The sequence below is a fragment of the Hyperoodon ampullatus genome (assembly GCF_949752795.1).
Source record: "Hyperoodon ampullatus genome assembly, chromosome: 5".
In the NCBI taxonomy this organism is placed as follows: Eukaryota; Metazoa; Chordata; class Mammalia; order Artiodactyla; family Ziphiidae; genus Hyperoodon; species Hyperoodon ampullatus.
Genome location: NC_136918.1, coordinates 115,597,766 through 115,613,224, shown reverse-complemented (window position 1 = coordinate 115,613,224; position 15,459 = coordinate 115,597,766). Strand labels below are relative to the sequence as shown.

Genomic DNA, 15,459 nt, shown 5'->3' with positions numbered 1-15,459 from the left:
ATGAGAATTTGAAAAAATAGTTGTACTAATGGGAAAATGTGGCTTCATATTTAGTTTCAATGTGCTTCTGTTTGCCATTATAAGTATAGTGATAGCCTCTCTCCTTTTTAAGCATTAGGACAAATCATCACTTTCATTTTAGGCTTCCCTAACCTATTAAAGTTAAGGATCGATATATAGTTTTCAAATTTCAAAACAGTGTTTTTCTATAAGTTTCATGCTTTGATGTAAAAAGACTTCTAAAAAATAAACAGACAGCCCTGAAAATCACATTTCCTCCTCATTCTAAACAAAAGCAGCATTTGACCTTAGACAAAGTGCTATAAAAGGGCATCCCATCAGTAGATGACTGTTAAAGGGTCCACACATACAGATTCAGAGATATTTCACCATTCCGAAGTGATAAATCACAATATTGTGTAATGTACAATTTTATTAAAAATGTGACCAAGGGAAAATATTCATTACATGCTTCCTTTCTTCTTTTACAGATATGTAGTTTTAGAAGGCTCTATTATAATATTGCATGTGGAATTGATGCAAAAGAAAACACACCTTGTAACAGGAAAATGTATTGGCATAATTTACTCTGTAGTCCATTTATTCTTTCTACAGGTTAATTCTTTTCAAGGTATATATACATACATTTACGAGGACCATATTTATTGTATAAACTTGATGTTGTGATCTTGGCCTCTGTTCCTTTTACAGGTATTCATTTAGTGGCTGCTGTGCTTTAGCAAAGGGCTATCACATCTCCTGGGCTGAGTTTAATTTTGTTGTGCATGGCACTTCCGTTAGGTGGGCTCGGCTTTGTTGTTGAATAAACTGAAATCATCCAAATGTTTCATTTATTGGGCTGAACACTTCAAGCGTTGTGTGTGTGTGTGTTTAATTTTCAGCCATTAACCTTTGTCATTGATACCCAACTCCATTTCCAACACCCTTATGACTGCTGTTTAAATGAAATTTCTGTTCATGTTTCAGCCAATCAGTGAGCAATAGCTGGCAGACAGTGGCAAACCACGTAAAGACCACCCTCTATACAGTGAGAGGACTGCGGCCCAATACAATCTATTTATTCATGGTGAGAGCAATCAACCCACAAGGTCTCAGTGACCCAAGTGCTATGTCAGATCCTGTGCGCACACAAGGTAATTTCAATAGCTGCAAACATGACTGTTTCTAGAAGGAGGCATTAAACAGATCTTTAAGGACAAAGGGGTTGCAGGACCAAAGATAAATGTGACTGCATTGCTTATTATAATGTTTCACTAGACCTGATCCAGTGAAAGAGAAGAAAACTTGTTGTTCACGTTGGTGAGTGTGTCCTCTTTCTGGAGCTGTCAGGGTCTATTTGGTAAAAAAGAAACAGAATAATTTGGTACAACTACGTAGTAAGTTAAATTGGTGCTTAACTGTAGGGCTTTACTATATTTCAAAAGAAGGAAAAATGTTTCTCCTTCTTTGAAATTAATTGTATAATAGCAAAAAGTGATCTTTAATGGATAAAATGCCCTGTTAGGGATATCAAAATTACTTCCTCTAGTTCAGGAATTGTGTTTTGATAGTGCAGTGGGTCTCAAGGTGTGGTTCCCACAGAAGCAGCATCTGCATCACCTGGGGCCACATAAGAGATGCATATTTCAGGCCCTGACTCAGAAGCTCTGGGGATGGAGCCTGGCAGCCTGTTAAAGTGCCCTCCAGGAATGTTCATGCTTAAGTTTGACAAGCATCATTACAGTGTATTTTATTAAACCACATGTTTAAAGGAACAATTTTTTCCAGGAAGCAGTAAACCAAGCTTTCTTCCCTAGGTATGCAATGCTTTTGACTAAAAAAAAAAAAAAAAAACCCACCCAGAATATTATAAGATCAAAATGGGAGATTTCTCATCACATCTTTCATAGCCTGCCTCTTCAAACTGAGAAGTTACTGCAGTCTAGGGGTTAATATGTGATGTTGAATTATAATTTTCCCCCTTACTAGTAGGTGAAGGGAATTAATAAAATAGAAACGGTGGCTTTATTATTTGTTACAGCTTACTTCCCACAGGGTTCTTGAGAAAGGGTTAATTATTTCTTATTTGTAAAAGGCTTTGAACAAGATATTTATAATTCAAAGTAGTATTTTTATGCTATGAAAAGCACCATACAGCCATAAAATATTATTATAATTACAGTGTAGTTCGGTGATAGTAACTAGCGTGCTATTATAACAGAGAAGGGCACCTTAAAGGAATCAAGTCAAATAAAGTCACCACGTGATTTTGCAACGTTGCTGACATGATGACAGTCAAGGGAGGAGGGGATGCCACTTTGCTATTGTTCTCTAAGCAGTAATGTGATTAATTTCCCATAATGATAAAGGGCCTGTAGGTAAAGAACCTGTCTCAAAAGAAGGAAAAAGTGCAACAAGGAATTTGACGACCTGAAACTGTTTCTATTTTACCTTGCCTGGATCCAGTTGCTTTTAGTGTGTCTGAATTTAATGAGTAAATTAAACAATTGAACTTGAAAATGAAGAAGTGTATGGTTTTAAGTCAAGAAATTGTAGTACCCAGATCTTTTTTTTTTTTTTTTTTTGCGGTACGCGGGCCTCTCACTGTTGTGGCCTCTCCCGTTGTGGAGCACAGGCTCCGGACACGCAGGCTCAGCGGCCATGGCTCACGGGCCCAGCTGCTCCGCAGCATGTGGGACCTTCCCGGATTGCGGCACAAACCCATGTCCCTTGCATCGGCAGGCGGACTCTCAACCACTGAGCCACCAGGGAAGCCCAGGATCATTTTTGACACCACACTTTCAGCAGCTTTACATTCTGCAAAGCACTTCTTTGCAAAGAACACTTGGCTGTGTGAGCTCTTATTTTTCAAAGATATTAAATACTGTAGAATTCAGCAATTTCTTATTTCAGCAAAGCAGCAGGTACTTGTACCATCAATATCACAGTAGATCATAGATATGTCAGCAAAGATTAATAGTATTCACCTGATATTAATAATATACACACACAAATACATATATATATATATATATATATATATATATATATATATATATATGATTTCTAAATCAAGTAAAACTCACTGTGTTGTTTATGTTAAGGATGAAAAAAAGTGGAACTGGAAAAAAATTACCAAAATGTAGTCCCCAATTATTTATGTTCCAACTTAAGTTAGTGCACCCAATTTAAGTTATGGCTGAGATATGCACTTAAAAATATTTTTGCGAGAGTGTTGCATTGTGGCCTGAGAAAATAGGAGAAAACAAGATTAAGAAAATAAATCATTTTAAATTGGACTTTGTTCCTTAAATAAGGTGATTGAAGAAAAAAATTCAACGTAACATTGCAGTGCACCAGTTAAAGAAGCTGATTTGAGTATGTGTGAAATTCAGTGTTTGATATCAATTTGATGGACTTGGACGTCTATAATTTATCTTTTTTCTTAATGGACACATAGGATGTAAACCATTGTATGGGAAATAGAATAGTATTTAGGCAAATGGTGAATAAGGGGTCAGAACAGTTTATGGCTGAGAGTATATCATTTTACACATTGTAATTCTTTCTCCCTCCTACCCCCCCATCACTTCAAAAAAATAGCAGCATGATTTTTTGTCAGATATTGGAGCACTGTTCAGAATTTATTACATAGAACATTTTATCAGCATTTTAAATTGGTCAGTCAAAATTATTTTTGTGAATTTGGGAAGGTTCTTCCTCTTCTTTCCCTCATTTTGTTTACTTTTAGTAACATAATTCACTCCCAGTCCCCCTGATTACTTTCTCTTCCACATTCCCAGACTGAAATAGATCAGGGAATAGGAACACACGACCTACTAACTGGGGAAAGGGATTGAACAAATTCCTCAACAGCAATTTTCAGACCTGGCCCCATTAACGACTTGGAAAAGTCCTTCAACATGGCAACATGTTGTAAAACTGTGTAAAACTGATGTTTCTAAAGAAGTCTTGCAGCACATACTTCATCCTTTAATAAGAAAATAATAGATCTTTCACAGTGGTGTACTGAGTGGGGTTAAGGGGTTGCATACACTTTTATTAATATTATTTTAGTGAAGATAAATATCAGTTCTCAAATTATGTTCTAAAATAGTGGTACATATATAAATATGCTTTAATGTTGTTTGTCCCAAAGAGTTCTTAATTTTTCCCCTGTAATTATTTCTAATGGCATAATATTGGCTTATATAATGTATATTAGAATTCCACTGTTAATTTTAAAAAATTGGGAATGGTTATCCCTGTAGATATCAGCCCACCAGCACAGGGAGTGGACCATAGACAAGTCCAGAAAGAACTCGGTGACGTCCTTGTCCATCTTCATACTCCAGTTGTATTGACTCCCACCACTGTTCAAGTCACATGGACGGTAAGTTTTTAAAGACTATCCTAATGATAGTCTCTTTTACTCCTTTAAGAAAACAAACCAAAACAGAAAAAAGCAAACAAACAAACCAAAAAAAAAAGTAGCAAAAACACTCACCATTTCAAGTCAAGGTGTAATCAAAGGCAAAGAAGAAAAAAAATTCAATAGATAAAAGTGTGCCTAGAGTAAAAATAGATCGCTATATAAACAATATGATCTGTCTCCTGACTTTTTAAATGGCCTTACTGAGATATAATTAACATACCAGAATTAAAGTGTGAAACTCAGTATTGTTTGGTATCTTTGCAGAGTTGTGCAGTCATCACCAGAATCTGATTTTAGAACATTTCATCATCCCAAAGTGAAACCCTCCGCCCATTAGCAGTCACTCCTCCATTCCCCTGACTTTAGCGCTTTGCAGCCACTAATCTGTTTTCTGTCTATATAAATTTGCCTATTTCTTCCATGTGAATGAAATTATACAATATAAGATCTTTTGTGTCGGGCTTCTTTCACTCAGCATGACGTTTTTGAGGTTCATCCATGTTGTAGCATGTATTAGTACTTTGTTCCTTTTTATTATAGAGTAGAATTCCATTGTATAGATGTATCACATACATCTGTTTATCCATTTATCAGCTGATTCTCCTTTGAGTTGTTTCCACTTTTGGCCATCATGAATGATGGTGCCATGAACACTTGTGTACACATCGACATATATTTTCATTTTTCTTGCATAGACTTAGGAATTGTTGAATTAAACTCCCTGCTTAACATTTGGATGAACTGCCAAAATGTTTCCCAAAGTGGTTACACAATTTTATGCTCCCACAAGCAATATTTGAAGGTTCTAGTTTCTTCCACATCCTTGCCAGTTTCTCTTGCATCTTATCCTGTCCTTTTGATTATAGCTGTTCTAGTGGGTATGGGTGGTATATCATTGTGATTTTAATTTACATTTCTTTAATGACTAGTGTTTTGAATCTTTTATGTGCTTATTGAGCATTTGTATATCTTCTTTAGAGAAATGTCTGTTCAAATTCTTTACCAATTTTTAAATTGAGTTGTTTGTCTTCTTAGTATAGTTCTATAATGTTCTTTACATATTGGATACAAATCGTTTATCAGATTATATGATTTGTAACTATTTTCTCCCAATCTGTGGGATGTTTTTTTTTACTTTCTTAATGATGTCATTTGAAGCACAAAAAATTTTATTTGAAGTTTTCTTCTAAATATAAATCAATCATCTTCACATTCTTTTAGCTGAATCCCATCCAGCAGTACCAAGAAAAGTATATAATTTTAATTATTTGACATATGTAGTAAAAAAAATAATGGGTTTTAAGAAGTAGATTGATATTTTAATATATGCTAAGAACATCCAATTCCAAATTCCATGCATTATTAAATGTCAACGGGCCCACTGTTATTTCAAAATACAAATGTTTTCATCGCATGATAGCCACTGCAATGAAAACAAGAAATAGAATAAAAATAGCCATATTACTCATATTAGAGGATATTAGCCCTTGTATATGTGTGTCTGTTTTGTGAAGAGCCAGATAATGTTCTTCCCTGTGCCTAATACAGTTTTGCCAACTTCTCATTTATGCCTGAGATCTCTTGCCACTAAAAATCCATAAGGATGATAAAAGAGCACAGTTTTTTAAAGCCTCCCGTATATGTGCTAGATCTTGTATGTTGTGTAAGTAATGGTCATTTGAGTTATGGATCTCTAGAAAATTTTCACTTTAATTATAATATTAGAATTATATCAATCATAATTAATTAGAATGAATTATATTAATTAGAAAGTATTTATAATTATGACTATTAGTTTTGTTGTTGTTTTTGTGGTAGTAGAAGAATGACTGTAAGTTAAAAAAAATGGATTTTTCCCCCTTAGAATCCAAGTTTCTTTAGGGAACTAACTATTTCACCCATTTCCATCAATTTCCTTAACAAAAGAAGTTGAAAAAGGAAAACCAGTTATTTTTCATCAGTTCTTAATTAATTATGTTTGAAATATGAAACACAATGAAGAGAATTATTCCAGCGTCCTCTTAATAATAAAACCATTGAGCAAACATAGTTCAACAAGCATTTTTTGAGGACCAGTTTTGTACTAGATGTGGGGAAACACTGTATAAAGAGACACAAATCTGCTTGAGAAAAACGTGGGAATTCTTAATGATGGTACACAGGGATAAGGGCCATAACCGTATGTACACATTTTATAAACACAGGTTTCAATCAAAGAGGAAGTGATTAACTCTATCCTCAGGCATCAGAAACAGCATTATCACTTATCTACTTCTATATGGGGAAATATAGAGGCACTATTTATTTGAACAGAGGAAACTAAATTATCATTTAAGGCTGTTTTGTCCAGTTCTATAGACTTGTAAAAGGAAACCAATGCAGACAGGTTGAACAGTGTTCCCAGTATCCAACGTCTATTTACAGGTAAAGATAGGATTAGAATTTCCTTACTTTAAACCTGCTTTTTGTGTTTTTCACTTTAAGGATAAACTGTAGACAAATATTTAGTTGAAAGAAATACCTTTTAACTGTGGAATTCAAACATATGATCCTGGATGGGGCACTTTACTTCTTAAACCAGACCAGTCAAATGTTTAGTGAGTACAAAACTGGGTAATGCTTTAACAAAAAATAAAGCTAAATTTATGCTTTAAGAGTAATTATGATTATTTAAGATTACATTGTTTCCAATTTTATTTTTGATTTAATTTCACATAGACTTATTTTGTTTTCTGCATATAATGATTTCTATTCTTCTGCTCCCATGAAGGGAGTATAATGACCTCATCATTTTTCCAATGGCACAGAAAGGGTATCATCTGCCATGGCTCTTCCATCTTTCTGTAGCTTTGGCTAGATACAAAACAAATAAAGCCAAGGAAAGGGTTGTATTTTTAACAACAGATGTTTCCTCATTCTCAATTGAAAAAGTCTTCTCTGCTTTGTTGTGAGTTTTGAAGGGGTTTCTTTTTTAAGCTGCTTCTAAATGTGGAAATTATTTGGGTAAGAATCAAAGTCATTATGCTTATGAAGTTAATCACTTTAAAAGTCACTGAATTTAAAAGAATAAATCAAGTTAGATAAAAATTTCAGATCAGTAGTCTGGGAGTTCTTCCAGGAGAGGAACCTTGTCATATTCATCTCTATATCCCAAAAAACTTGTCATTACTAGTTTTCATATCTCTATCCCTCATGATCTTGAGTTCTGAGAGTCCAAAGTTCATGTTTTCATTTCTGTTTTTTCAGAACAAAGCATTCATTATGAAATACTTTTTCAGTAACGGTCTGTTGAATGATCAAATCAGTTGTTTTCATACATTTTAACTTTTTACTTTAAAAAAGAAACCAATTATATCACAAATTCCCCATGAATTTGTAGTTACACATGAGATAAGTATGTATTTCAGAGGTAAATTTTAGTGAAATAAATTTAGGCTGGAAGTCAGATCAGTTGCCAAAGAAATTGTAACCAAATATTTCATTTTCATGTCATATTTTCAACTTGCTAAATGTGTATGTTCTTTGAGTTATAACATTGTTAGTATTTGAGTTATAGACATGTTGATGTTTGAGGGAAGAAATATATTCCCCAGCCCATGTATTTCGATTAGGGGTCAGCTGATATGGTTTATCAATAGTTGGCAGGATTCTATTACCAAACACATAGGATGTTTAGACTGGAAAGACCATCTGCCTGCCCCCCAAGTCTAATCTTGAAGCAACAATACTTAACAAAAGCTACTTTCTAAAAGTGACTGCTGTTATAATGAGGGTAGGTAAAAATGATGAAAATGACTGTTTTACAAAGAAAATAGCCATAAATCCCTTATTTTAAAATCATTATTCTAGTTTTTTTGTGTGTGAGTGTTTTGTTTTTATTCAAGGACAAAAAGGATTACAGGCCCCTTGCCCCTTAAACATCACAGCTACTGGAGTTGAAAGAGTGCTTTGGCGAACTAGAATTTCAGAACTCAATTAAACCCAGATCAGTTACTTAGAAGGCTAAGCCCACCAAAGGAAATTCAATTTGAATTTTCAGTATAGATGGAATTTTTAAAATTGAAATGATAGATATTGAGGATCCCGCTTTAAACCTTTTAATGAAAGTGCCGATTTGAGGTCCACATATGGGCCCCCATTTTTAGTATATCCCTTATGTAGCAATGCTTTATCATCATACAGCTCTAAAACTTTCAGAGTGCTTTAAACTGTATTAGTCATTTAATTGTTTCTGTGCCCTTGTAATATGCGTATTATTTGAGCAAACTAAGTAAACTGAGGCTCAGAAAGTTTAAAAGGCTAAGCCGTCACTTAATAGAGACCTTATGACCTGAAGACCGAAACTCTCTTCACTTCACATGTTCCTTAAGACAATTCTTTTTTATTCAGATATCAGAAAATACCAATTTTTAAAATTCTATAAGCCCATGCATGGATTTGTGGCTGGACTCTGATTATAATCAACTCTAAAAGAAAATCCTCCTTCTTATAACTAGAATGTTAATAAAACTAGTGGCAAGCATAAGGTTTAACTCAAACGTGACCACTTGTCAAAAGGTGCTCCAAAAATCAGTACTGTAGAGCACATAGCCACTAAAAATCCCACCTATTTTTTAATAGGTAATGTGCAGCATTTTCATTTTTGCTTTCACCTGTAACAACAAATTTCCTTCTGAAAAGAATGTATAGCAACCGCGCAAAATCAAGTTAAATTATTTAGCTATTAAGTAGGCCATTAGAATACACTGGTTGACGGCAGTGTACACTGAAGTGAGCAAAGCAATGTTGTGTAGTAAACATTAGCCTCATAAAGTCCTAAAACACTTAATTAATGAAAACCAAACATGGATAAAACCAATTTACCCTGATTTACAGACCCCCTTCATCTGGAAACAGCTGCTTAATGTCCTTCTTTAAAACACAGCTTGCTTCTTTCAGTATTAACAAGCTATTATTGTGAGTTATGTCTTTCTTTCAGTATATAAATTCACTTAAAGTGAATGCAGAGAAGTTTATAAAATGCAAGCTTAATGTTGTTTTAACATATGCTGCAGGGATTTTTTTTTTGAACATTGACAGCTTTGATGAAAGGCATCTCTCTCTGGCTCTCATAAATTTACCTTTTTGCTTTTTACTTGCCTTGTTTTATAATGTCAGAACAACTGCTTTTCAAAAAATATGTTTTTTGGTATGAACACAAACTGGTAGCATGGATGAGGATTCAAAGGTCATGAGCTTTGGTATCAGAACCGAGCTTACTTTTCCTTGACATAACCTCATACAAATGTAGCACTAATTCCACAAATCTTTGAGGGTTAGAAAACTGTCAGGTGGGTGAAGGAATTCTTGTTGAGACTCATCTGTGAACCTGGAATTAGCTATACTTAGAAACACACATGCTCATGCTCACGAACTTTATGGATTTTTCTAGCTTGGACGTTCTAAATACCAAAAAAAATGTCCCTTTGTTTCACTGTATTTTGATTGAGGTTCTGTATTTTTTAATTTTCTGTCTTCACTTAAAAAAATATTTTAAAATGCTGCAACTAATGAAGAAATGCCAGAAGTTAATACATGAAAGAATACCTTTTGTTTATTATGTGTTAACAGTTGGATAAAGACATTTTTAAAAAGCTGAAGTAACCATTTCCATCATCACCTTCTTTATTTCCTCTCTCTCTTCAACCTTCCTAAAATGAGGTTATTCCATCTCTTCTCCATTGAATTTTACACTTTATTTGACAGTGAAATATGTCAAGTTAAAGGCTTCTTAAAATATGGCTACTAAACTATAGCATATGGAATATTAATTGAAGAAGGTGCTGTGATAGTTATATTTGTCAAGCATTTCTAAAAAATGGCAAGACATTAAAAAAGTTTAAAAAGCTAAAAGTCCCTTTCTCCCTGAAATGAAACAATGGTAACTCCAATAAAGACTCTTCAATAAATGTAAAATGAGAACTTGTTTTTTGATATTTTTTGATGTTTTGATATTGGGTTTCAGGTTCCAAATCTCAGATTTTTATTAAAAACAGCTGCTTATCCTCTGTACCTCAAATGAATGAAAGGATCAAGAAAGTTGTCAGGTTGTGCCAATAGTGGGATATTGGAGGAGCCAGAAGTTGATAACTTAATAAATGTCTTTCATTTAATATTTGTTAATGGGTATAAGTTTTCATATGCATTTAAAACAGACGCTCTGGAGCCACAACTCTTGAGTCTCTTTCATATGCTTCCTCCAGCTACAGGAATTTTACACATTCTGTTCCTACTCTTCTTCCCCTAAATAAGTCTTACTTTCCATGCAGATCTCAGCACTTGTTCTTCTTCCAGGAAACTCTCCCCTTCCTGATCACTCAACTTCCTCTCCACTCTAGGCTTTCTTAGCTCCTAGTACAGCTCATTCGTAATATCTGCATATGCTTATTTGTTATGAATGTAACCTGCCCATTGTCTGAGTGATCATTAAATAATGCCCACCTTCTACCTGAATTCTATGCACCATGAGGCCTGGGACTGACTCTACTTTCATTCTCCATTTTTACCCTCAGAGTTAACAGAATAACTGGCACCTCTTAGTAGGAACTCAGAAAATGTTTGAGTGAGTGAAGGCATTAGTGAATGAACAAGGGGTGAGAATGGAGATTCCTAACAAATAGCACACTACATATAAAACCACAAAAATGAGAATTGTGGACTACAAAAAAAGAACAAACAGACAAGCAACAAAGCTAGAAACATTGGCAGGTCTAGGCCTTGACAGGCTTTTGTGCTAATCCAAAGAATTTGAATTAATTGAGTATCTTAGCTACTATGAAGTTTTTTTTTTTTTAAGAAGATGTTGGGGGTAGGAGTTTATTAATTAATTTATTTATTTTTGCTGTGTTGGGTCTTCGTTTCTGTGTGAGGGCTTTCTCTAGTTGTGGCAAGCAGGGGCCACTCTTCATCGCGGTGTGCGGGCCTCTCACTATCGTGGCCTCTCCCGTTGCGGAGCACAGGCTCCAGACGCGCAGGCTCAGTAGTTGTGGCTCACGGGCCTAGTCGCTCCGCGGCACGTGGGAGCCTCCCAGACCAGGGCCCGAACCCGTGTCCCCTGCATTAGCAGGCAGACTCTCAACCACTGCCCCACCAGGGAAGCCCCCTATGAAGTATTTTTAACAGGAGAGAATGTTGTTCCACGCTTCATTTTGGAAATGACAACTTAGGAGCAATGTGAACTCAGAACTGGAAAAGGATATTAGAAGCAGGGAGATGAATTAGAAAGCCATGGCATCACTCAGGCACTTTCATTTGGTTTCAAAAGTTTTTTGCTTTGTTTTTCAGGTTGATCACCAGCCCCAGTTTATTCAAGGCTACCGAGTGTTGTACCGTCAGACTTCAGGCCTGCAGGCTACATCAACGTGGCAGAATCTAGATGCTAAAGTCCCGACTGAGCGAAGTGCTGTCTTAGTCAATCTGAAAAAGGGGGTGACTTATGAAATTAAAGTTCGACCATATTTTAATGAGTTCCAAGGAATGGATAGTGAATCTAAAACAGTTCGTACTACTGAAGAAGGTCAGTATTCAGATTTCTAACATAAACCAAACTTAAACCATAATGAAATCAAGTTCTGTTGAAGTTTTAGTTTATCATCTTCCTTAGAAGGGTAACAAAAGAGATTCTAAAAGTGAATCTAGGAAGTATCATTTTCTCCTTTTATTCTGAGAATTTCATAGAATCTAACAACTCAAAAAAGTGACATTCAAGTAGTTTGAATTTTCCTTAAGGAAACATTTGCTTCAAATCCTGTTTTTCAGTGCACTGGAATTTGATTATAATGTTTTCCTATGTTTTATTTTTTTAACACATGGATTTAGCTCATTTGGCTTCATTAAAGGACAGGCTAATGGAAACCCAAGTACACAGGCTGTTCTTTGTCTCTCTTTTTTGGGGTAGAGTAAAGCATGACATTTCCTTTCATAAGCCTCCTTCCCTATGGGCTCTGCCAGTCTGATTCATAATTTCTAATCCAGAAGGCCCCTTGCATGTTTGCAGCAGCATTCTTCTTAGTGATGTTCCCTCCCCCTCTTCCCTTTGTAACTTTTCTTATCTGCAGATACTTTTAAAGTCAGTCTGTGATGGACATGAAATTAATGTTGGTCTCAACCAGTCCATTTTCTAGTGTCTCCTTCCCTAAACTAGAGGTTTATAATGAATGGTATCATCAAAGTACAAAAAAATCAGATACCAACTATAAGAAATTCCCCCCTTTTCTGCTTTTGTACTAATTTTATGTACAAAAACATATTTCATATAAATCAATATAAGAGCAACCTTAAGCAAATGTGTGTAGGTTGTTCATGGTAACATAGATGTACATGTTTGACCAAAGAACTTTTAAATTATACATATCTTATAATAAGCAACACAGAGAAATGTTATCTTCATATTGGTTTACAGTATGATATACTGACATGAGCAGAAGTGCATATTTTTAAAAGCATCATTAGTCTACCTTTAAGATTTGTAAAGAAAAAAAATTAATAATAGGATCTTCATCCCCCATTAAATTTTACTTTATGTGGATAATGTGTAGAACTAATGAGTGGGGTGGGTAAATTTAATATGGAATGCTACATTTGAAGCATACTTCCAAAAATCAATTTCACTGCAGTTAGACTTTTCCTCTGGACTAGACATTTGTCACCATTCGGTGTACATTCATCTCCGCTTTCTGTGACCTTCTGAAGGGAACAAATGGAACTCAGCTGGGCTTGTCTGGGAGCAATGAGTGGGTTCTTTCACATCTGTGTAATAATTGACAAGTCAGGAAATAGGCACGGTGGTGGTAGGGCAGATGAGAAACCAGTTCTCCAAAATGTTACTTTTCAATGAAGTCTACTTAATAGCTACAAAACTGGTAGGCAAAGAGTTGGATTGATGTCATTGTGCCACATTTTGGAGCAACGTTATCACACAGAGGAGTGATAAAGAGCAGTATGGTGGTAACATGACTGTGTGTGTCTTACACTCAATGCAAAGACGACTATACCTTAGAGAAATATGTTGTGACATTTATCAAACGTGGGAAACTTTTTTGATAGGCTTTTTTTTTTTTTTTTTTTTGGCTGCGTTAGGTCTTTGTTGCTGCACGCAAGCTTTTCTCTGGTTGTGGCGCAGAGGTTACTCTTTGTTGCGGCGCGCGGGCTTCTCCTTGCGGTGGCTTCTCTTTGTTTTGAAGCACAGGCTCCAGGCACGTGGGCTTCAACAGTTGTGGCACTTGGCCTCAGTAATTGTGGCTCTAGGGCTCCAGAGCGCAGGCTCAGCAGTTGTGGCACACAGGCTTAGTTGTTCCACGGCATGTGGGATACTCCTGGACCAGAGCTCGAACCCGGGTGCCCTCCATTGGCAGGTGGACTCTTAACCACTTCGCCACCAGGGAAGCCCCTATTGATAGTCTTTTAAAATATCTTTTATGTTTGAAGTGTACACGTTTTCAAAGAACTAAGTTGTATAGTTGTGAAAGCATTGATCTTATATGTAAAAATTCTTTTGTACCACAAAATTATCTGAATTTTGCTTTAACTGTTAGTACTTTGATTTGTTTTTTCAACCTTTGGTTTAAATTCAGAGATATACTGAGAATTGATTACTTTTCCGGCCAAATTAGTATGATTTAGCTCTCAAATATACTGGATAGGAGATGCTACAGTCCAAAATCATGATTTTTCTTCTTGTTCATCTTTTCTCAGTATGATTATAATTAGTTATAAGAAAAACCATAAAGAAAGAGAACTGTAGGAAATTAAAATTTGTCCATTTCACATTTGACCCAACATGAAATGTTTTCATTTATATCATCAGAGTTCCTTGCTCATCAATATAAAATAAGTTTTAAATCTTAAATTATGGGTCAATTTATAACAGTCAATTATTTTTCTCAATATGAAAACAGAAGTGTCTTTTTTCTGCATTGGTGAAATTTATAGCTGTGTTTCTGTTTTTATGTATTAAACACAAACCAGAACAAAACAAAAAGATCGTCAGTAATGCTACCACTCAGAGATAATGACATAAAATCTTGGAATGCATACTCTCAGAACATTTTTTTTTTTTTTTTTTTTTTTTTTTTTTTGTGGTATGTGGGCCTCTCACTGTCGTGGCCTCTCCCGTTGCGGAGCACAGGCTCCGGACGCGCAGGCTCAGCGGCCATGGCTCACAGGCCCAGCCGCTCTGCGGCATGTGGGATCCTCCCGGACCGGGGCATGAACCCGTGTCCCCTGCATCGGCAGGCGGACTCCCAACCACTGCGCCACCAGGGAAGCCCCTCAGAACATTTTTGATAGCAGTGTTTTTTGTTGTTGTTTTTTGTTGTTTTTTGTTTGTTTGTTTTTTAAAAAGGGAGCCTATTAGAGTCAAAAGAATCAAAGTTCTAGAATCAATCAGACATACCTGGGTTCAAATTCTCCCTCATTGTTTGACTTACCTAAGTCTTCAGTTTCCTTATCTGTAAAACTGAGATAAGAGTTGTTTTTATTTCTTGAGGTTATTATGAGAATTAAATCTTACTCTTACCTCAGTTCTGGGCACATAGGAAACATTCATTTGAATGTTAGCTGTTAAATTTACTGTTGAGGACATATTACCATAGCTATTGTACTTGCTTTCATCTATCCATTATATATAAAGGATTTTTTTTAACTGTCACTGTTAATTCAGAACTGGAAACCAGACCTTCTTGCATTTTGTCTTTATATTCATATTCTGTAAGCAGCCTTAATGTACACCAAGACTTACAGTTTGTGTTTATTCTAATCACTTCTTCTTCAGCCCCAAGTGCCCCGCCACAATCTGTCACTGTGCTGACTGTTGGAAGCCACAATAGCACAAGTATTAGTGTTTCCTGGGATCCTCCTCCCCCTGACCATCAGAATGGAATTATCCAAGAATACAAGGTAAGGCCCGGATGAAGAAGGAAAGTTCACAGGTAAAAGTGCCCAGAGAAGTCTCAGGGTCACATGGAGGGGCAACATTTCTAGTGGCC

At 35.7% G+C, this 15,459-nt stretch overlaps 1 protein-coding gene across 1 annotated transcript in view; it reads left to right on the top strand.

Moving 5' to 3' along the window:
- The window catches only part of ROBO2 (roundabout guidance receptor 2), a gene marked incomplete at both ends in the record, with an annotated part of 582,120 nt that overhangs the window by 498,618 nt on the left and 68,043 nt on the right, over positions 1-15,459 (top strand). The window contains 4 exons of the mRNA XM_079704897.1: positions 988-1,154; positions 4,272-4,393; positions 11,759-11,990; positions 15,246-15,370. Coding sequence (XP_079561023.1) covers positions 988-1,154; positions 4,272-4,393; positions 11,759-11,990; positions 15,246-15,370 — 646 coding nt within the window. The remainder of the gene's footprint in view (positions 1-987; positions 1,155-4,271; positions 4,394-11,758; positions 11,991-15,245; positions 15,371-15,459) is intronic.